Raw genomic sequence first — 21875 nt, 5'->3', positions numbered from 1 at the left:
CAGTTTACACAGGGGGCCACAAGCCGTCGCAAATAGGCGCATTTATCACGGTTGTACCTCTTCAGAAAACGCAGTATCTGGCTGTGATTACTGCGTTTGTTTTAATGGGAGTATTAAAAACTCCCACGCCACGTCCATTTCCTTCTCCTCCTCTTTCACCCCTTCCTCATGTACGCGTCCTTACATAATGGCTGCCAGTTGGTGTCGTGTGTCGTGTGAGCTCCAGCGCCCCCGAAAATTTATTGCCAATGTGAACTTGCGGCCAGACGAACGGATCTGAAGTGCTTCCCAACAACCGAAGCTCGTTGCGAACATTGTGGAACCAGCCTGGACTGACGTGCGATGGACTGCAACGTCGCCTCCGTGTCACCGACCTTCGAGCCGACGGAATGCGCCAGCGAGCCGACGCGAGGCCTAATGCAGTGATCGCTGAGAGTGGCTCGTTAAAAACAACGCGGTTGTGCCTCTGCGAGGTGGTTGAAGGTAAGATTTTCACGTTTTTTATTGTACGCAACATTTTGGGAGACTTGTGCCCCTTCTAGGGTCAAATAAACTCAACGTGTTTCCCGCGCCACTGCACGGGCAATTCTCCGCCGCTGGAGGTGAGCGTTGTGCGTGAAAGACGGCGCACCATGCCCGGAACGTCATTGGGGAGGCCGAACGGTGTGAAAGCAATGCGTATCTGCGCGTGTCTCGAGCAGAACACTCATTCACACTCGCAAGCATAATGAAAACTGTCCAAACTCTGGACGGCTGTTAGGTGTTTTTGTTAGGCTGTGTGTGTGGCTTACTGGCAAGCCAGGGTGAAGTTGGCCGGTCAAACGTCGCAGGGCGGCCGCTAGTCTTGAGAAGTAGGTGTGGTGCCAGCCGCGCCTGCTAGGAGGAGGGTGACTGCCGCGTGCCGCCGGCGATTAATTGCTTTCACTGGAAAGGGAGAAGGTCGGGGTCCCGAGGGAGCTCTCCGTACGCTAGGCGCGTGTAACTATACCCAGCAAACGCCAATCGAGGGAGCATTCTGTAGAGTCGACAGACGACTGCCTATTTTATTTTTTTTAAGGGGGCACGCGCAGGCGTCACACCGACCGAAATTTTTTCTTAACTTTCGGTGAGGGGAGAGAGGGCAGTGCGGGGGGTAAAACCTGAAGCTCGTTCCCAGAACACTACACGCAAGGAAAAGAGGGAAAGGAAGCATTTTGGGAAGTTGGTCGCCACAAGGGTCGCGCACCTTTTTGAACAGCAGAACACTTCGTTTTGACCATATAGTGAGCGCAGGTGTCTCGGACAGAAGTGCAATTTTGCGTAGCTTTAAACAAACATTCAGACGTTACGGAAAGTTGGACACAAGAGTGACAAGTACAGCGTCTTTACAGTGCCGTTTCTTTTTTTTTCAGGTCAGATGCCCAATATGCTTATGTATTTGTTACCTTAGATTTAAAGCGTTTTGCTATCCCTCTAATGAATGTGCTGCTGTGGCTTCCAGAAGAACGTGCCAGGGGGTGCGGCAACGTCAGCGTTTGGGAGGCAGGTGCAGGCAAACAGCGCACCGACGACATGCTGTCCTGATTGTTTGCAAATGGCTTAAATTTTTTTCGTTGAGGAGTGTTGTAGTAGATAAAGTTCTTACCAAGATACCTTGTGTCCTCGCTGGAGGTGTTTTGTTGATTCAGTGTTTTTATTCTCTTATTAACGTGTTCACACGTATATCATATTCATGTAATTTTTATGCAATAAATTGACTCTGCAGAACAAATTTTTCACGTTTCGCCATTCAACGTTTGGAGCGGAAAACGACTAGACATTACGTGAACCCGAACGAAAAATAAAAATGTGGCCTGTGCCCTTATTAAGAACTCCCAAATGCAGTAATAAAATTCACTGCAGCGCATATATATGAAGCGCACAAAAACACACACAAAAAAAAAAACCTCGAAGGCAGGTCAACACTGCTCCCAACGCGCCCCCTGAAAACTCCCAGTTGGAGGAAACAATACATACCAAATGGTACCCCTGGAAACTCCCACTGTAGTGGCAGTAAAATGAAACTCCCATATGCTACTGAAAAAACTGCCGAAATAATGGGAGTAAGGCGAAACTCCCATTGGAAGGAGTTTTGAAAACTCCGAATTGGTACTGAGTTAAGACACAAGATATTTACTCATATCCCGGCTTATTTGTGTTCTGTGTGACCAGCCTCTAAGAAAAATAAGTATAATAAATTCAGTGATTGCATCGGAAGATGGGAGTTTGCGAAATTTGGGAAAGGCTTTATGTGCCCTTTACCAAGAGCAACTTAAGATGTATCACTCCACACCAGGTTTGAAGAAGCGAAAAATATTCTGCAGCAATATCTAAAAAAATGTCTCTAGCCAGTAATCAAAAATTCAAAGTGGCGGGATTAGCCCATAGCTGCTGTAGATAAGTTGTATGTGGTACCTTGAACCATCAAAACAGTTTCCCGATGCCCAAGTGTGCGTGCGGTGCATATAGCATTTAAATTTTTTTATGTATGCACCATAAGTGTGGCAGAATATATTTCAAGGTTTTTTTTGGAAGTTTATCAGTGCTTATGGGCATAAATGAAATGCAGTGAGCAGATAAATGACAGCTCACAAGTTGAGAGGGAAGCGGGGAATTGAGAGATAGGAATAAGTCTTTGAAAGTGGGTAATGATTAACAACCTGTGCCAAGTCTGTGTACTGTTGTGGTGGTTTGTGTTTCCATGAGCTGCATACTAGGACGGAAGCGTATAGTGTGAGAATACACAACGCTAATCAGACAGGCAAGTGAGTGCACGTGTGATTCGATCCTGAAATGCGTTTTCTTTTTGCTCTTGCCCGATGATGATCAGGGAGTGATGAACAAATATTGCCAATTAAAGTGGCCAACGGCCGTCATGTGATTTAAGTGTGGTAATGCCAGTTTTTTATTCAAAGAAGGGGTGGGGGCTCCACTTTCAGTCATGGTTTTACACGCTGAAGTTACACTTGGGCAATGGTCACGTGTGGGGACTGTGAGGCCGGAAATAGCACCTGGAATGTCAAGCTCACCAGGAAATAATGGGGTGGTATCAAATGCTATGCTGGTACTCGCATGTTGCGCGAAGTACTGCTGCGCTGCTGACACATGTCACAGTGAAATGCACGTGTTCATTGTGCATTTTTTTATTGTATGTAAGCCGGTTGTCTCTTGTTGGATGTGCTATAGTCGCAATCTGGGACTCAAATGTAAATGCCTAAATGCTCGGGCCTAGTTTGAATGAAGGCTGTTGCATGCGTGTGTTCGTGATGAGGATAAAAAAAACACCCGTTGTGCCCATCACTCACCGCTAATTCCGCCGCTCAGCCTGAACACTTTAAAAAGGAGCGACACATCTGCAGCCGGTGCGACACCGTTCGGTCTTTCTGTCTAAGACGAGGGTATTGGCTTGAGCAACCAAGCGAACAAGCGTGAAGTTAAAATAGGCAGCGCAGCCAGTGTCTCGGCAGCAGATGCTCTTCCGCGTGGTGGCGCTGCAATGCCATTCGGCCGCTGCTCACGTGGAATCCAGGATTGTGCTCCCGACAGTGTTTATCCATTAAAGGCCTTCAGTGTGTATGCAGGCTTTATTCTGCCCATATTGCATGGGAAACTTCAGTTATAATTGGTCTAGTTGTCACCGACCTTCTCAGCGGCTGCTCAGAACTTAACACTGTGCCTAGTTGGGCAGAATATAAAAAATTAATTTCTGAATTCCGGAAAAGCTTGTAAACTTTACGCCATATCTCCCGTTGGTTTAGTGTTGCCTGTTGCTTGCAATCTGGGCCACGTGCAGGCCTTTAGGTCGGGTGGATTTTTAATGCTGGAAAGCGAATTGTGGCAGTTCCATAAGAAAAACGCATCAGTGGAGATAAAGAAAAGTTTTTGGGCTATACTATCATAGTGTGATTGCACCGAAATGGACGAGAGCTGTACCCTCGCCATATGGAGTGAGAGATGAAAAATTACTTTTCACCTGTGCTTGCTCTGCCTCGGTTTCTGACTGCCCAAAATGCCTTGCCTTCTGCACGACTCGCTACATCAGCAGCACCCTTTGGCAGGTTGCTTGCTGCTGTCATGGGTTGTGTTGCTGTAACTTGATGGGGTTGGAGTTGAGGTTACAGTATGAGCTTCCACAAAAGGCCCGCACACTGTTTCCTTGTTGCTCGCAGTTACCACGTTGTGGACTTCTTAGATGACCGAAGCACCTATGTTGTGCAGAATGGTGGCTCCAGAGGAGCAGGCTTCACATAACAGCCGTCTGGCCACCGTATACGAACACACAACAAGTGTTGCAAGCCATAAAACGAAAGGAGCAAGCGACGAACAATTGGACGCATCACCGAGTTAAGATCCTCCATTCCTACGGTAAGCCACTTTCGTTTAGCACCATCCACATTGAGCAATTTTCCAAGTGAAATGGGGAGTGATGCGATGAGCGACGACCTACTTTTCGCCTCCGAGGAATCACTCGTCACTTTGCTTGCATCTTTCTCATTTCTGGCTCGGCAGAAAACATCGCTCGTCACCCGGAAGTGGCCTGAGTGACTTACCCGATGGGAGAGCAGGTTAAGGGGCTCACGTTCCGGCTTAGGAAGAGAACGAGGCTTGTCTGCCAACGCTCCCAATTTGTCAGAGAGGCTCCTGATTGTACAGGCACAGTCATAAATCTCCAAAAAAAGTGCCCCAGCCCCGTCGTGAAAATAAAAACAGAAAACTTGTCACGCAACGCCGCCGCATCGTAATTGCCATCATGAGATAAGTAGCCAGCCGAAGTCAGCAGAAGTTGTATCCAAACCATTTGAGTACAGTGGGCCTGTAGGCCTTTTTTTATATATAGCTCAGTTAACAACATGGCATTGTTGAAGACGAAGTATTTGCAGCTTTTCTTAAGGGCTTATACCTCATAATCTCCACGTTTTGCGCCGTCCCAGAAAGGCGAGCCGTTCAGATTTTGCACGACTTGTGTATGCGACGTCAACGTGGCGCACGGCAGGAAAAACTATATAAAACTGCATTTCGCAACGATGAAGCACCAGAAGTTTGTTCGTACCTCTAAGAAGCAGGGGACCGTGGACAGTTTCTTCATCAACAGCAATGATGAAAGTGTTGAGCATGCCGAGTGCCTCTTCTCTGGATTCCTTGTGGAGCACAATTTGCTGCTGAACGTGAGCGGTCACGTTAGGTTACTTCTGCGCAAGATGTTCTTGAAGAGTGAAGGTGCAAAATGCTACGGCTGTGGCTGAACGCTGATCTTGTAGGCTAGAGAGGTTACATAGCCTGCCCTATAAAAAAAAGAAGTGCCATCATTTTGTTGTTTCGCGGCCAATCTTTTCTTTTATTTGAACGTTCCGGGTTGGCAGGTATGAGTTTGCTAGAATAGGCAACGTTTGCGGGGAACAGAATACAGAATTGCCTTTGTAGAGAAATATGCGTTATTAACAAGTATTTTATATTTCTTTCTGAGGCTCTTGCATTGCAATAATTTTTACGTATCAGGCCTTGCTCGCAAGAAAATAGTACCAATAATATTGAAGTACTGCTTTAGAAATTTTTAATGCTTATGCTATTCTCATGTTGCCTATTTTCGTACATGACAAACCACTTGACCATAAAAAATTCTTTTTATAAGGGCATTTGTGAAAGTGTATGAAGCTTGCCCACGACATTACATGGAACTTCTAGAACAAAGAAAAGCATCATAGAACTCGTTTTAATTCAGCAAGTGCATGTCGCCTAAGATTTATCAAATAGTGTGGTAATTTATCGGACCAGTTTATGGGAAACCCCCAAGGTGGAGTAAGTTTCTGTGAAGGAAAAATTTTACATTCACCTGAAATGCAGCTTTACGGCTACAGATTAAGGCTATACAGCTTTCTCAGAAACTTTGCAGGTGAAGGAAAAAAAAAGAAAACTTCAACTGTGAAGTTTATGACAAAGCTGCGTAGGTTTCCTCTGTAGCTGTGCAGCTCCATTTCAGGTGGATGTAAAATTTTCTTCACAGTAGTGATAATTCAACGTAACAGAAAAGAAACAAAAACTTTCTTTCTTTAAAAGCAGGAGAATATTTGTGTGCAATCTCGTTAACAGCTACCCTACAGCAAGCTCTACGAAAAGTGGAGGATGCAGAAGAGACGTCGAGCTTGGACTCCGATGGGAATGACGAACCCATCCAAAAGAGGCCAAAAAAATCCCCACACAAGAGGCCTGTGCCTCAGTGTGACACCGCCATTGGTATGTAGGGACTGGTGTGCTATGTAGTAGAACTTCGTTCGTGTGCTATGTAGAAGTTCTTCCTTCTGTATTGACTTGGTGGGCTCTTGGTTACTACATGTTTACAAGGTGAAAATAATAGGCTTGTAATAGTTAAAACACAGTTTTGTATCTTTTGATAATCAAAACAGTGTTCAAAATTCTGTTTTGTCAAAGTATTTTTAAATTATCATTATCATCCGGCACTCAGTGCCCACTGCAAGACGCTATGATGCTGTCCAGTGTTATTCACCTGCCTCCATTCTGTATCAGCGGAACCGGTTCCTTACCTCCCAATTTTCTTGTCCCATCGCCTCGCCTAGTATTGTGCCTCTCAATTGCCCAGTAATTCTTCTATAATCAATTAAGGAGCTGCCTAATTATAACTGCATTTTAGCTTATTTCATGTTTCTCATTTTATTGCATGACTCCACTTTCTCTTCTGGAACTAAACAAATTTTGTGGTTACTAGTGATTGAATGGCATCCAAAGAGCACCATGAGATGCACTTTCAGCACAACAACAACATTTAACAGGAGCCCACAACACTAGCTCAGTGAAAAGGAAATCGCCTTTGATTTTAACGTGGCAGTGTTTTAAGCTAATGTACTAAGGTGGGCTAATTGCTTGTTGCCGTTACAAAACGTTGTAGGCAGTGCGTTATCAGACGGGACACAAAGAAAAAGGGCTTAAGGGGACACTAAAGGGTAAAAGTAAAAGCAAGTTGGCCTCAATCGGTAGATTAGAGTGTCGTGAATACAAATATACCACTCGCACCAGTAGCAGTTGCTTATTAACGCAGAAGATGCCAAAAGCGTCAAAACAGGTGTCACCACCCCATACAATTTCCCGCACTAAGAATTGTGAGCTCACTAAGTGGGAATGCATGGTGAAACGGGATTGGTGCAGCTTGCCTAAGCGTTTTCTGAAACAAACACTTGACGGAGGCGAAAAACAAAAACGCCCGTGTGTCGAGATTTCGGCGCACGTTGAAGATCCCCAGGTGGTCGAAATTAATCCGGAGCCCTCCGCTACAGCGCGCCTTATAATCACCGTAGTTTCGGCGCGTTAAACCTCACAATCAATCAATGAAACAAACACTGAGGCAGCGACATGTAAATGTAAAATAAATGTACGCGGGAACTGTTGCTGACCATGTGCTTTTCAAAAGCCGCAAATCTAAGCAAGCAAACAATATAAAATAGGATTCCTCAGCCCAGGTGGTTGACATTGTTTCAGTTTCTATTTCGTTGAAATGTTTCGCCTTGCGCACGAGAGCAGTCAATGCGTGGAGCGCGTGAACGTGAGAGCCTACCATCCTACTTACCACTAGCGAACATTATATCGAACAGCTAGTGGCAAAAGCTGATATTATTAGCGCAACCGACTTGAAACGAGAGGGCCATCAACGTTTTAAATGAATTGCGCTTATATTTCGGCCACCTGCTCCCAGGTGGCACTACATCCTGGGCAAAACCTCGCGCTGTCCTCAAACCCCACCCTACTTGGTGGTGGAATTTGCTGGTACGCCGTCACACCAAGAAGGCAATTGAAAGGCTATTTTTGATTGGCTGCTACGAAAGTGAAAGCCAGTCAGAACAGGCGTTCAGGAAGATGGCGGCGATCGTGTAAATTCTGGCTCGGCTCGCTCTGGGCAGTTTGTGACGCGCTCTGAAACGTCACGAAAAAATGAAAGGGAAACGGCACAGAGAAATGCCAGCTTTAATTATTTCTCATCAAACAAGGCATCGTTGGCCGTTGAACAAAAGCCGAGCGAGCTAATAAAGGTGTGATCTTTCAATTAAAACAAAAACTTATTCAGCCTTTATGTCCCTTTAAGCAAACTGTGTATTTTTCAGTGTCCCATCCCTTGATGCGCTGCTCACGATGTTTCAGTACAGTATTTAAGCTGTAGCTATGTCATTTGATTCAGCTTCGTCTTTTGTTTCTTCCATAGTTTAAGGGTCAGCCACCAATCCCTAACCTTATTGGAAAGATAAGGGGCAGGCAAATCACTGGATGAGAACTATTCCCTATCAATCGACTTCGATTGCATTGCAGTGGAGGTTATTAAGAGTGCAGCCTGTTTGCTTTTTTTAATATCCTGATGGTATTTTTGTTACTTAGGTCCAGTTCTGCCACCATTCCCAAATGCACGTAAGTTGTCATAAAGAAATGTTTTGCTTTTGAATCAAGTTGTGGAAATGCTAAAATGTCGCTTGTTAACAGAGAAGTGAAAATCTTTTTACTCATCGTAGTGGAGAAGGTGTGTCAGTAGTTTGATAGTCTTGTAGAAGCTGCATTGCTGATGAGGGCAAAGTATGAAAGCAGTAATATATAATAGCGATTTTGGTTCACGGTAGAGAACCAGTCTTTGGCCCCACAAACGTGGACCTGACGAGACAGGGTTGAGTTGGGATAAACAGGTTTTTTCGACTCAATCTTGCCCATGTATAAGCAGACGGGTTGAGTTGAAAAGCCGCCAGGGCGAGCCTGTTCGACCAAGCAATCAGAGAAGGGTTGACTCACTCGTCGGGCTGAATTGGCGGGCTGTGAGAATTTGAATAGGTCCCCTTCTGCGAACCCCTCCGGTACGTGCCTGCTCACCTCTCACGTCGATTTTTTTGATGGAGTTCATATATACGTGTGTGGGTCGAGGTAAGCTGAGCTTGTTGGTCAACTGAACCCTCCCTCGTCCATCCAGTCCATGTATATGGGACATATGAGTTCAGGTGATTCAGTGTGAATTTGCTGCAAAAGAAGAGTAAAAGGAGGACAGGAAAGACTTAATGCAAGCGCTGAATGGCAGCTAAGAAGCTGTTAGGTAAAGAATGACATACCCGATTACAGGCATAACTAACTCAAAATTGGCTTTGCCCGTTCAAGTTTGCATGCCTTTTTTAATTGATATTTTTTTTCTGGGTCACTATACAGGTTGGCATATAGTTAAGATTTTTTATGCTTCCGCAAGGACATTTTTAGTGAGTCAGTGCTTGTCAACATTTTTGGAAGAACTTTATTTGGTCCCACTAAATGTGTTGCAGCTCACCAAAGTAGCTCGCCTCGTGGCTCATTTGTATCCTGAGAGTATTGATTACCCAATTTCTTGCCTTGTCTTTTATGTGTAGCTTGGTATATCCTGTCCTAAATAAGCATCTCTTCTTCTAGAGCAATCTCGTTACGAAGAGCGCGTCTACTATGACCTCGACAAGGGTGGTGTTCAGCCAGGTAAACAAGGCTTCGGCGTGTTGTCACATCAACTGCACCTGTATAATCAGCACATGTTGTATCTTTCTTAAAGTACCTTTACACTACTTAATTCCCATAAAGAAGTCATGTTGTAGAAAGTACAAAGTGTTTTTGTCAATCACTTGTGTTGAGCTTGAAAATTGTCACAGTGCTTATCTGAGGCATTTAAGTCAAAAGGTCATTCGAAAATTTAGCTACCCTCAAGTTGGGTATTTGGTTCATATTTACGAGGCATAAAGTTGGAGAAATGCAAAGTAAAAAAAACTGTACTGTAAATGAAGTAGCACAGTGTAAGCAGAGGTGTTCCAACATCTTGCAAAGTTTGTAGGCTGGGCTAACTTCAGCTTCTCAAAGTGTCAGTTGACTTCTGTTTTTGGTGTTTATTTGAATAACAGAGCATTTGTTTCTACCAGTGCCGCATGCAGCCAATTCACTGCAGTTGATGGAAACGGCCTCACCAAATGGTTCGTTAAATTATAATATTTAAGTTTTAAAAGCTGACTTATGGCTTGTGACATCTTTTTATACCGTAGCAATTTTTCCCAACAGGAATCGAGCAATTTCCACATCCAGCAATTTCTACACTGTGCTTGGATCCAACTTCACCAAGTGGTTAGCAAAACACTGTTTTTGTGTTGGAAATTGTGGGTTGAGACCTTTACTTTTCTTTTGTTTTAATAACTTAGCATTTGTTTCCAGCAATGCTACATGAAGCGCATCTACCAGGCTGCACAGAAATGGCTTCACCAAATGGTTAGTTAAGTATACCATATTATAGTCTTCAAATTGAAAAAAGTGTGGTCTGAAAATTTACCACATCAGCAGGTTTTGCGAACCGTAACTGTCAGTTGAGCATCGGTATTGGTTCATTCTGTCTAAAGGGTGCAAAACTTTACAGACGAAGTAAAAGAACATTTACTGGACGAGTGCTCCAGTGTGCTGTCTTTCATTTTTTCCATCATATTCTCAGTGTTCGAACAGAATGCTGTAATAAACTCAAGGCAATTGGCATAGACATGCGTATATCAAAGCACAAGAGCTGTTTCAAGCTGTAAGCTGCTCCTAACACACCTAGGTTTATGGAACATTGCTCAGCTGTATGTTTTGGCTAGCAGTAAAAAAGAATGTATTTGTTTTCAAGTTAACAACAGTTGTCTTTTTTTCTTTTCAGCAATCGACAGTTACCGTTGAGTCGAATGCATTCGCAGTAGTTTTAGAATGGCAGATAAAGACATTTTGAATTGCCAAAATATTTTAATAATGATAAATTTGGCACATTTACATTGTTTGTACAGGCCAAACAGGAGTTAAGCGTCGGCGCATGGGCATTACAATTCCATCTGCAGGGCAGGGGCGACCATGTTAAAGGGGCCCAAACAGGGTTCCAAAGGTTCCGATCTTACGCGCACAATCGCTGGAGTACTATCCAAGGAACGTCCTCCAGCAAAAATGGTTTAAAAGCGTTAAGTATTAGCCGAGTTATCGCTCACTAAAAAGGACCAGACGTAAGGACAGCCATAAGGGCTTGGGCTTTCCCCCTTCCTATGCGCCTCCAAAGCACTGTGAAAGCTACGAGCTCACCGGCTCAGAGCAAGGCCACTTAGAGAAAATGGACAAGGCCCTCGTCGCTCCCTCACACGCGCAGTAATTGGGTGCGCCAAGTAATGCGTTGTATTTTTTTCCCGCATTGGAGTGCCGCGAGAACCCCCTGAATTACCCGTACCACAGCGTGTTGGAAATGCCGATTGGCTACACCCTTTGATGAACCCACCAATAGTGGCGGCGTAACGTTCAGTGCCTGCTCTGATGCCTATTCACCTCGGTGACATCTAGTTGCCTCACAGCGGCGCGATGACGGTGACGAGGGGGCGCAGAGAAACGAGAAAAGAAGAGAAGATCTTTTTTGCGTGTTTCTACGGCCCTTGCATTACGCAGAGGTGTAATATTTCATGTATGTTGTCGTGAATGCGAACTCTAGCAATTATGCGCGTAAACTCGCAATCTTTGGAACCCTGCTTAGGGCCCCTTTAACTGCTAGTAACCCTCCCATAACCATCTTCTACTGTAAAAATTGTTTAGTACTGAACCTTGACTGCACAAGCCTAGTTGCACAAGCCTAGATGTCTTTTATAAACATCGATTATTACTGCGACATGTACACTTCAAACAATTGCAAAAATCAAGATGGTGGGCGGGCCATTCCACATTTGTTTTTTTGTGCCCTGTGTGCAACAAACAGTCACTTAAAGTAATTTTTAGGTTGCGCACCTTGCACGAGATAAAATGGGTTTAGCAATGAGGACCGGTAGGTAGTTTTTGTATAATATAGAGGTAAATCTCTACCACTCTTTTGCAGGGCCATGGCACGGTCAAGATCAGCATGAGCAGCAGCAGCCATTCAGTGCTGGAGTGGGGAATCCCAGGGAATCAGGTTTGTCTCTAAACATAAGCAGATATGTGTAGGCTATTTGAATGTACCTAGATGGCCCGTGCAAATGTGCCTGTTCGGTTTTCTTAAAGCAATGCATGACAAGCTGTAGTTTCATCAGTGAAGCTTCCAAGAAGCACTTCTTGGGGAGAATAATTTTCATGCCAATTACTCCAGCTTTGCCCGACTGCCCATAGTTGATGTTACGGCACAGAATCTTGGTGTTTACGAAAACCGTCTCTTCGTGGCTCTGCATTGTAAATTGGCACCTTGAAGAATCTGAAGGGCATTACTGGGAAAGAGAAGAGGAATGACTGCTAAAGAGGAATCTCGATGTGGGTTGTACAAAGTATAGTAGGAGTGTCACCCTCAGCTGTATGATTTAAATGAGTAGTGTATTCTACGAAGCCAGTGTAAATGACAGGCTGAACCCCGACATGTGGGTTCGGCTTGTGACTGTTACACGTAGCAGCTTATCTTCCTTAGTGAAAGTGGGAGGGGGAGTGGGCAACTTCAGGTGATTGTTTTCCAAAGGACATGCTATTTTCAGCATGTCAAAACGAAGCCAAAATGTGTCGGCAAGCTTCGTTGTACGTGTTTTGTCTTCATCTTCAGTATCATGACAACTGGGCTTGGCCAGTTTACCATTTTACTCTCTGCTTGAAATTTTAACCCCTACAAATTACGTAATGTAGTATCCAAAAATGTATCTGATCCATAGAAATTCCCCGTGTCGAATTAAAGCCTTGCACAGTATTAAACCCAAAATTCCTGCCTGTGGTTCAGGTTTTACTCGTTACTTTATGTTCAGAAGTGTGAGCATTGAACTCTAAGAAGCTGATGTCTGATGTTAATTTTTGATCCACTTTGCTTATGCGACTTAAAAAAATGGCAGTGACTTGCAGTGCAACATTTTTTTGTCACCCATAAAAGATTTTTTTTGTGTTTTTGCTACTATTAGGGGTTGCTGTGTTTTTCCCTTATTGTTACTGTTCTTATACTTATTTTTATTAGGAATGATGCACAGCTGCTTGTAATAATTCCACCAGGTTCAGTGAACATCCTGGAACAGATGGCCGCCTTCCGGGAGTAGTTGGAAGGGCTGGCAAAACTCGTGGACCAGCAAACTGGTGAGGAATCTTGGTAATACTTTGGCAGCTTTGTGACTCTATTTTGGCACTTAGTCCAGCACTCATAATGGTAGTTCCAAAATAGCATCAATGAGTGGGAATTTTTATGGCCCGTTTGGTTACGTTTTGCGTATACACTGGCTTGAAATGATTTTTGCCTCTCTAGAAAGGATTGTGTATATTTGTACCTGTTGCCACCAGATAGTGAAAAATTATTTAAAAATGGCTTTGTGTACCAGCTTAGTTGGCAAAAGTGAATTTTAATACTTTACAAGCATTTGAAAAAATTGTCTTGCTCACCGTGCTTTACTGAACATGAGCGACAGGTGTGAGCGGGGGGGGGGGGTTGCACTGACCTTGTGGTGAAAGCTTGGCTATCATGGCAGGGGACTCTAGCTGTCCTCCAGTATGTCATTTGCCGCATTGTTATTTGGGCAAGGGAGAAGGTCTGAGCATAGAGGAAGAGGAAGACGTGCGTCCCAGGCAACCCTACACCCCCTTTTTTTTAAAGGTGTAGGACTGTGTGTCGCATGGCGTTTCGTCATAGGCTGTAACGGGCCCTTTGGTCACATTTGTCATAGGGTGGTTCATCACACAAGGAAGTTTGTCGTAAAGGCCCAAAATTCATGATAACTTGTTTTTTACTTGTTTGAGATATATTTTTCAATACAACAAACGTTTTTTACCAAATAACCGTTGATATATCAGGCTAGTTTTAAAGCATTAAGCACCTGTTTGCTGCAACGTGTTCAAATGAATTAAATGCAGGAAAACAGAACCACAACTGGTGCTTACATCTTCATAATAAAAATCTCAGTTTTAGCAAAGAGCATTTAAAAAATAATGCATAGTTACTACATCGATGACTTGTTTTTTCCCAGAGGCCTTAAAATCACAGCACACGTTCTAACTCTGCTGATACAACCATTTAATTCCCAGTGTCAAGTGAATCCAATAACACCATCGCTCCCTTGACTGGAGAATGACCAGAAAAAATACTTCGACAAAAATTTTGGGCTCATACAAAGCCATTACTACCTTTAACATTCATTTCTCCGTCTCAAACATCCAAGAGTACCCATTATTGCCACTTTGTTCCATTGGGAAGAGACATGAGCTTTAGACTTTTAGCAAAATAAAGAGGCTCTTATATATTTGACATTAAAAAAGAATTGAACATCAAAAACTCCAAGCAGCATACCACTTACCGTGAAACCCCTTACAAGAATTTGCAAAAAATTAGCAAGACATTGGATTGATTAAAAAAAAAGACAGATACAGTGTTTCATCATAGGCCAGTTGGTAATACGGGAACATGCGTCATAGGCCTGTTCATCACAGGAAAGGTGTTCCCAAAATTCAACAAAATAGTATTTTTTAGGTGCATATAGGCATCGGTGAAACACAATGAGCCAAGGTACGGCGGTTAACAACGCAGAAGGAAGCAAGCAAGGGAGATAGCACAACAAAAAAAAAAGTCTCAGAAGAGGGGTTGAGATAACCACCTGCGCCCTACACTCCACTGTTGAGGTTGGCTTGTCCTGAAGCTGCACATGCGGACAGTAAAATACAGTATGAAGCTTTCGAACAGTGAATGTCAATCAGCGGCCAGTGAAGGTCGCGTGATTTGGGCCTAAAATGCTGTACCTTCTTTTTTTTCCGCTCTTAGCTATATGCATCCGTGACTTATCAGCAATGAATGCCAGTCAGAGTGGACAAGGACTGATCCAAGCCTAAAATGGTGTTTCCTTTTTCCCCGTCGTATCATCAGGTACTAACAAACAAACAATGCCAAGCAAAGTAGTGAGCGACGGTCACTTAATTGGGGCTTGAGATCACTTCTCTCCCTTTATGATATGAATGAATTTTTAGTTTGCTTTTACACTGCATGCGCAGGATAAAAGAAAGGTAATTTTTGTGCATAATGTAACTATGCCTTCGGTGCATCACAAAAGAGAAGTACAAAAGTAATTACTGTGCACTAAGCTACGCATTACTCCCAGTGTTACTCAGAATGCCCTCTATGCGCATTGTTGGGTGGGTGTGTTCCAGTCCACACCCCTCGATGTTAGTACAGTGCTAGTAATGACACGTGGGCCGTCTACACTGCCCAATAACAAGTGGTCGCAGCTTAGAAAGTCCATGTTGACTGCAAGAAGCAGTGCACACCCCGCACCCCTGCAGTCAAGTCTTGCTGTTTTGCTGTGGCTCTTTTCATTTACAAGTGCCAGAGTCTGGCTGGGTAAAGCTGCTAAAACCATGGCGTCTTGTCGGTTTTAAAAATGTCGTGCAGTTAGTACTTCTCAGACAATTCTCGAACATCTTGACACAGTGCGCAATCTGGCACGGACACGAGAAGAAAAAGGCACACCTCAGCGCTCACACGCAACTGAAATTTTGTTAGAGCCGGTACACATATCTGCACCTATGTGACCACACACCGCAAAGACGTCAAAAACATCTGTCGTTTGTCGTGCCACGTACGCCCAACGAAAATACTTTTCCTGAAAGCTTTCTAAAAATAAAAATTGGCTATCCTGCAAGTAAATGAAAGGCATGCTAATACACTATCCACTTCTTCGTATCTTATATGCCTCGATGGTTTCTCTATTGAGCTGATCCCAGTGCAGAGATAGTACCTCTGTGTTGGGAAAATCTCTGTTGTGAAACACGCAATCGCACTTCGAACAATGCTGAGACACGTGCGAGTAAGTGTTTTCTTGTGAGGAGCACTTGTGCTCTAACAGTTTAACAGCCTGATATTGATGCACTGACTGGTCTGTCCTATATGCACATGACCACATGTAAAAGGTAGGAGGTACGCAACATCTGTTTTGCACGGTACAAAGAGACACAAGTGCTTCACTCCGCAACCCTTCCTGGCGACATGCGAGGAGCTTTCTTTGGGCTTTCTCTCTACCACCCCACAAAATTGTGCCTATTTTTCGTTGTGTCTGTGTTAGTTGTGCTCTGTTTCGAGATGTTCAGGAACAACTACCCTCTAGCCCAATTGTCTATTCTTCTGTAGTTCTGCAGTTATAAGGCCAGTCGTGTCACCAGTGCAGTGTTTGCTGCACACTATTGCTATCACCGAATATCAACCATTAAATTCCTTAAGCTACCCAGAGCCACCCAAATAAAAAAAATAAGATGCCTGTGAGTGCATGCGCCATTGTGAGAGGCTTTATGGTCGTAGCAGTAGGCTTCAGAATTTGATGCATTTAACTCTAGCTGCAACGATATTCACAAGGGGCCGCGGAAAATTTGCTGAAAACTTCGTTTCGAAAAGGAAAGAAGAGGGGGGGAGGCAACTGGGGTTACAATTACAACTCAACTTGATTCTGGGAATTGGTGCACTACTTTACAAAAATCCTATATTCTCGACGGGGGGCGGGGAGGGGGTGGCATTGTTGGGAAATAAATGCTCTCTTTTTGAGGTGTTCCTTTTTTAATTTTGACAGGCACAGGGAGCACTAGCACGGCCTTGCGAAGACCCTCAAGGAGAATATTTGTCGTTTTTCAAAATCTTGATAGGTGACACCACAAACTTGGGGTTGGTAATAGTAACGCAGCTGCAACATCGTGGTCACAATCACTTTTGAATAGGAACTGAATTGCAAATCATCAAGTTTCTAGTTTTTCCTCCTTTTGGTTATTATTTCATAGTTTTATTTATCATTTCCCGATTAAACAGGCATGTCAAATGTAATTATGTTATGCATTGGGTATTCAGCTAGAAAGCTGAGGTCAAGTGTAACGTTTTTTCAGTTGTAGGGTAGAAAGGCTTTGCGGAGCGTAATGTGGAGATAATTTTGCCCCTAGAAATTGTTTCAGACCTTTGAAACGGAATAATTTTGAATATATATACCGTCAAATCCCGATCAAGCCCCCCCCCCTTCCAAGAAAGTCGAAATTACTGGCAAAGTGTGTGTGGGGGGGGGGGGGGGGGCTATCCTGGAACGGCACCAAAATTCAAGATGACGACGACGAAATTTTCTTGCACAAAAATAAACACAGTGCGCATTGTTTTAAAATTTTGTTAGGAAGATGAACTTTATTAGGCAATAGATCTTACTGCTGTTAGTCACTTTCAAAAACCATCGAAAGACTTGCCTGTGCGCGGTGCGTGATAACTGTGCAGAAGCAAGTGGGGGGAGGGGTGCTTGTTCAGAATTTCCCGGTAGTCCTATCAGGAGGTCAAAGCAATCTTTCTGCTTGTCTTGCAGCTTTCATGGAGAAGGTGATCCGGAATCAAGCAGAGATCTTGATGGAAGTGAGAGCCATCATACGGCAAAGGGTGGAAGGAGGTGTTAATGTCCCAACCCTGCCTGAGGGCTGCCCCCATCTCCCGGTGAACACCACGTCTGCGATCAGAGAGCTGAATCGGTACTTGGGAAACCGAGAAAAGCTTCAAGAAATGGTATTTTAGTTTATTACATTGTTATTTTGCGTGCATTTGGGTGTGATGGTAAGTCCACTTGCATTTTATTTTGACATTACTGTGCTTTACTTTGGCACTGGAAGCCATCTGTAAAATACAAAAACAGGCAAATTTCAGTTCCTGTTTAAACGGAGAGCAGTTAAATTTAGGAGAAACACACAAAAAAAAGGAAAATTGAAAGAATGGGTGATTCCCGGACAAGCAACTTATTTTAATTGCGTTAGTGAAAGAATGTGTGTATGTGCCAACACTTTGCGAACCACTCTGTGCATGCGTCACATTCATTTGCTATCCAGTAGAAACGCAGTCTGTCTTGCTAACAATGGAATGGAAAAGGGGCTAACGCACTCGTCTTCAATGCTTGACACCATACAAGACGCTTCCCAGAGTTCTGTGGTTGTTTCGTTTTTGATTTGAATAGAACTGCGGTCTTATGGAATACTAGGGTGCATTTACATTTGGCGCAGTGTAGTGCCAGGTTGCCTGAAACAGCCATCTCCTGACACAGCGCAGGGTGCTCTTTAAACCTTTAATTAAGGCAACGCCCCAATTCCCTATATAAGGCATTTTGAAGGAAAGTGGAATCTATCACTCATGATTAAAATTCAATTGCTAGTCCGTCAAATCTCATTTTGCCTGCTTCCTTTTTTTGTGTGTGGGTTTGTCCCTCGTGAATTTCTGAGGCACATTTCTTTCAGGTACTTTTTGGCCATTACATCTATTCTTCGTGTCGTGCAGAAATAGATGCAAAAAATTGCCAAGATCCGTGTAGAAATTAAAAAGTTGTTTATTTTAAATTTAAAAATACAAGCAAATAGAGCACTCCCATCTTTTCAAAACCGGAAATCCGCTGCTCACTTTCTCTCTGACCCCGATGTCATATGGCGGGACAAACGAGGGCGGCAAAAAATACGTCCTGGAAGTTTTAAGCCCATGGTGGCCTGACCTGGGAAGTTCCTTTCCACGCTTCTTGACGCTGTCGTTCGGTGGTACCGTGCCGGCCAGTAGGAGAGGACAAGCAGCCACACGAGACCAGCAAAGTGACGTGCCTGCCGCTGCGTCGATGGGTGTTGCTATGCCTCTTTGTCTGAACTCTGTACCATCTTTACCTCTCTTTAATTTAGTGTGAAGCCATGTTCAGGGCTGCCTTGCTATTGAGGTTTCATGCGAATGTCACTTGTGGGTTCAAAAAAAGTTAAAGAAACAGCTGCATATTCTGGTAAAGAAAACGTTATAGAACGCTCACAGCAAAAAAAAAAACAATTCCGCCGGGTCAGAACCACTGACTTGCAAAAAAGTACTCCAGCTTCTTACCTCTCGACCATATACATAAGCTGTGAGGCTTGCAAAAATTGAGCACAGAGCTATATAATCAACAAATATTGCCAGGTGTGTCTGTTTCTTGTCATGTTTGAGAAATTCTGGCTGTGAGAATGCTTGTGTCTCACGCACCAATCTTGCAGACAACCCCCATCTTGCTAATACTAGAAGCAGTGTAGCTAGAGCTTCCATATTTACCTCATGACAAGCATCACGCGATCGCAATCTCTCCGACACAAGCAAAGGTAGCGAAGTACAGAATGTGCCACTAGAATTATATCTGTCTGCAAGGAATAATAGCTTGCCAACAAAAAGAGTTCGGTTCAATTTGTCTCAAGGCAGCCAATCACCGCTAGAGAAAAAAAATGTTGCTGTTTTTCAGTGAACGGAACAGCATTTTCCATTGCTAAAACATGTCCCCAGACATAGAGACGGACTGATAACCTGGAAGCTGCTGTCCACTTTTGCTATGCTCCCTGACAACGCCTCCTCTACCATCGATGCCAATATCTGCCGTGAAGAGACATCAGCATACGGCGCGCGAATGAACGACTTCGCGTGTATTGCGGCGACGCGCGCTGAATCCAGGCGATGTCAACAGTGTTGCATCGTAACACCCCATTGAAAGGCACACATGTGCTCGAAGCGCGGCTCTGTTACTGTCTCTATAGATTTTTGTATTCTTTGAGCCCACGGTTAAGCTTTTATGCTTTCTTTAAAGAAAACAAGCAGTAAGGCAACATTTAGGCTCGTTTGGTCAAAATAATGGCATATACACACTTTCAAGCTGAGCCAACTGTAGGGCCGCCGCTCTTTGTCGTCATATCCGGAGGCCTCAAGTGTGACGTGTCCAGTACTGCATGTGCTTGTATTTTCAGAATAAAAAATAGAATAACGTTATCACATCTGCGCTGCTTTGATCATTCTATTTGTGCATGTAGCATTTTCTTCATAGAATGTGGACTTCAAAAACATTATGAACAAAATTGAGGCGTGGCTTTGCTATTGCAAACAGCAGTGACCAGTGGAGCTGAGGGGAAGCCTCAGAAAATGGCACACCTTCCTAGTCTACCTCGACGACGCCGTAGTATTTGCCCAGAACTGCGACGAGCAACTTAAACATGAGCGCGGCCCGACGAAGCGCGTTCCGAGAGGGAAACGAATGTCCCGGGGTTTTTCATCCCGGCGGACTCGCCAATGAAGTAGTCTGCTGCGGAAAACATGGTGTAGAGCCGCGAAAACGATCTGGAGGCGAGAAAAGGCGTGGCTTTGCTGTCGCAAACAGCCTCGCGAAAGTTATCCGTGGAACGCTGATGTCATTGCTAACGTCATACCATGTGCGCTCGGCGAGGCTAAACCGCTTGCACGAGGACCCTTGTACGTGCACCGGTCCTCGTCTCCACTCTCCTCCCTCCTCACCCTCGCAAATTCGGCTGCCGGACTGTGTGCTGTAGCGCCCTGCTAACATCGCTCCGAGGAGCACAAGCTTGACAGCTCTGCTGTTAAAAAGAAAAGGCCAGAGCTCTGTGCCGTGCAATAACCAAAAGGCAGCAGTACTGATTGTGTTATCTACGACAACAAATTGTTTGCTTTCTGATGTGCTCACGTTAAGGTATGCTTTTGCGTCATATGTTCAGCCTCGATGCATTGAACTTACAAGTGCATTTTAAATTTCCTTTCTCCTGTTAGGCCCAGTACTTCAGCCACATGGGTGGCTACGACTTCAAGGCGGCTGCCCGCACGGTGTTGGGCATGGTGATTGGGCAGCCAGTGGCATTGTCCTGCAGCTGGGCAGGGTCCAAGGGGGCGAAACAGGCCTTCGGCGAGCTAGATAACATTGTGTCTCTAGTTCTTGGTAAGCTGCCCTGATTTTATTTTATGCACGAGGAATTCATTAGATTATTTTCAGGGGCTGCTTTATTTCAGGGTATTTGTAGACCATTAGAGCCTATTTTTAATGTTCTTGTTTACAGGAATGAATACAGATACTGTTTGGTAATGCGTAATAAATATTGGCCCTCTGGAATAGTTGTACGTTGTGAAAACTAGAGGCATTGAATTAAACAAGCTTGTAATACTTTTTTTTTCACCCGCCGCGGTGGCTTAGTGGCTAAGGCGTGCTGCTGTGCTGAAGGTCACGGGTTCGATCCCAGCCGCGGCGGCTGTTTTTCTCACGGAGGCAAAAAACAAAGACGCCCGTGTGTTGAGATTTCGGCACACGTGAAAGATCCCCAGGTGGTCAAAATTAATCCGGAGCCCTCCGCTACGGCGCACCTCATAACCTGCGTAGTTTTGGCGTGTTAAACCTCATAATCAATCAATCAATTCAATTTTTTTTCAGGAAGGGCATTGCTAAGCCTGTGGATATTTTTACAGTGTAGCATATTACTTATTTGTCTGTTTTCAATTTTCTTTCAGTGTCAATACAGCCAAGATACCCCGACGCAAACAAGGTCACTGTGGCAGCTGTCATTAAGAAGTGGCTATACTCTGCCGGTGACCGGGATGGCGGCCACACGAAGCGGAAGACACTGGACGGCATGAACTAAGCAAAATAACGAACCGGAAGACACTAAACAGCATGAACTGAGCAAAATAAAGTAAAAAAAGCCTAATCACCACAGGCTTTGTAAATCACTACATTTGTTCCTGAAAAGGGCAAACAGTGCTCTTTAAAAGGGCACAAATGCTTATGCATGCAGTACGAACTTACAACATGTCCCGTTTTTAGGAACCCATGTGAGCAATTCGAACTGAAAGCTGCTGGGCTTGGACAGCCGGGATGTAAATGGCAGAATGTCTAATATGGTTGAACGGATAGTATATACCTAAAGTTGAACAGCCGGGCACCAGAATATGTTCAAGAGCCGCTCACCAGGAAAAGCTGACTGGCCGTACTTCGGCAAAAGCTTATACGCCATTGATTATACACATTTCAACGGCCGACCATCGGCATAAGGTCGACAGCTGACCTCCTGCAAAAGTTAAACAGCCGGCCTCGGGCAAAGGTTCATCAGCCAGCCTCCGACAAAAGTTAATG

The 21875-nt window shown here is 44.3% G+C and overlaps 1 protein-coding gene across 1 annotated transcript; it reads left to right on the top strand.

The window, feature by feature from the left end:
* Nucleotides 1–5042: 5042 nt before the first annotated feature.
* LOC144146714 (uncharacterized) lies at nucleotides 5043–21409 on the top strand. The gene is made up of 6 exons (XM_077678642.1): nucleotides 5043–5235; nucleotides 9436–9495; nucleotides 11873–11947; nucleotides 17301–17494; nucleotides 20525–20690; nucleotides 21254–21409. The coding sequence occupies exons 1-6, from the start codon at nucleotides 5043–5045 to the stop codon at nucleotides 21382–21384; spliced, it is 819 nt and encodes a 272-aa protein (XP_077534768.1). The 3' UTR covers nucleotides 21385–21409.
* Nucleotides 21410–21875: the final 466 nt, after the last annotated feature.

The sequence above is a fragment of the Haemaphysalis longicornis genome, unplaced genomic scaffold (assembly GCF_048455015.1).
Source record: "Haemaphysalis longicornis isolate Haplotype H1 unplaced genomic scaffold, Haemaphysalis longicornis Haplotype H1 scaffold_7, whole genome shotgun sequence".
NCBI classification, from domain to species: Eukaryota; Metazoa; Arthropoda; class Arachnida; order Ixodida; family Ixodidae; genus Haemaphysalis; species Haemaphysalis longicornis.
Note: the sequence above shows the minus strand (reverse complement) of the source record. Positions and strands in the feature narration are given on the sequence as shown.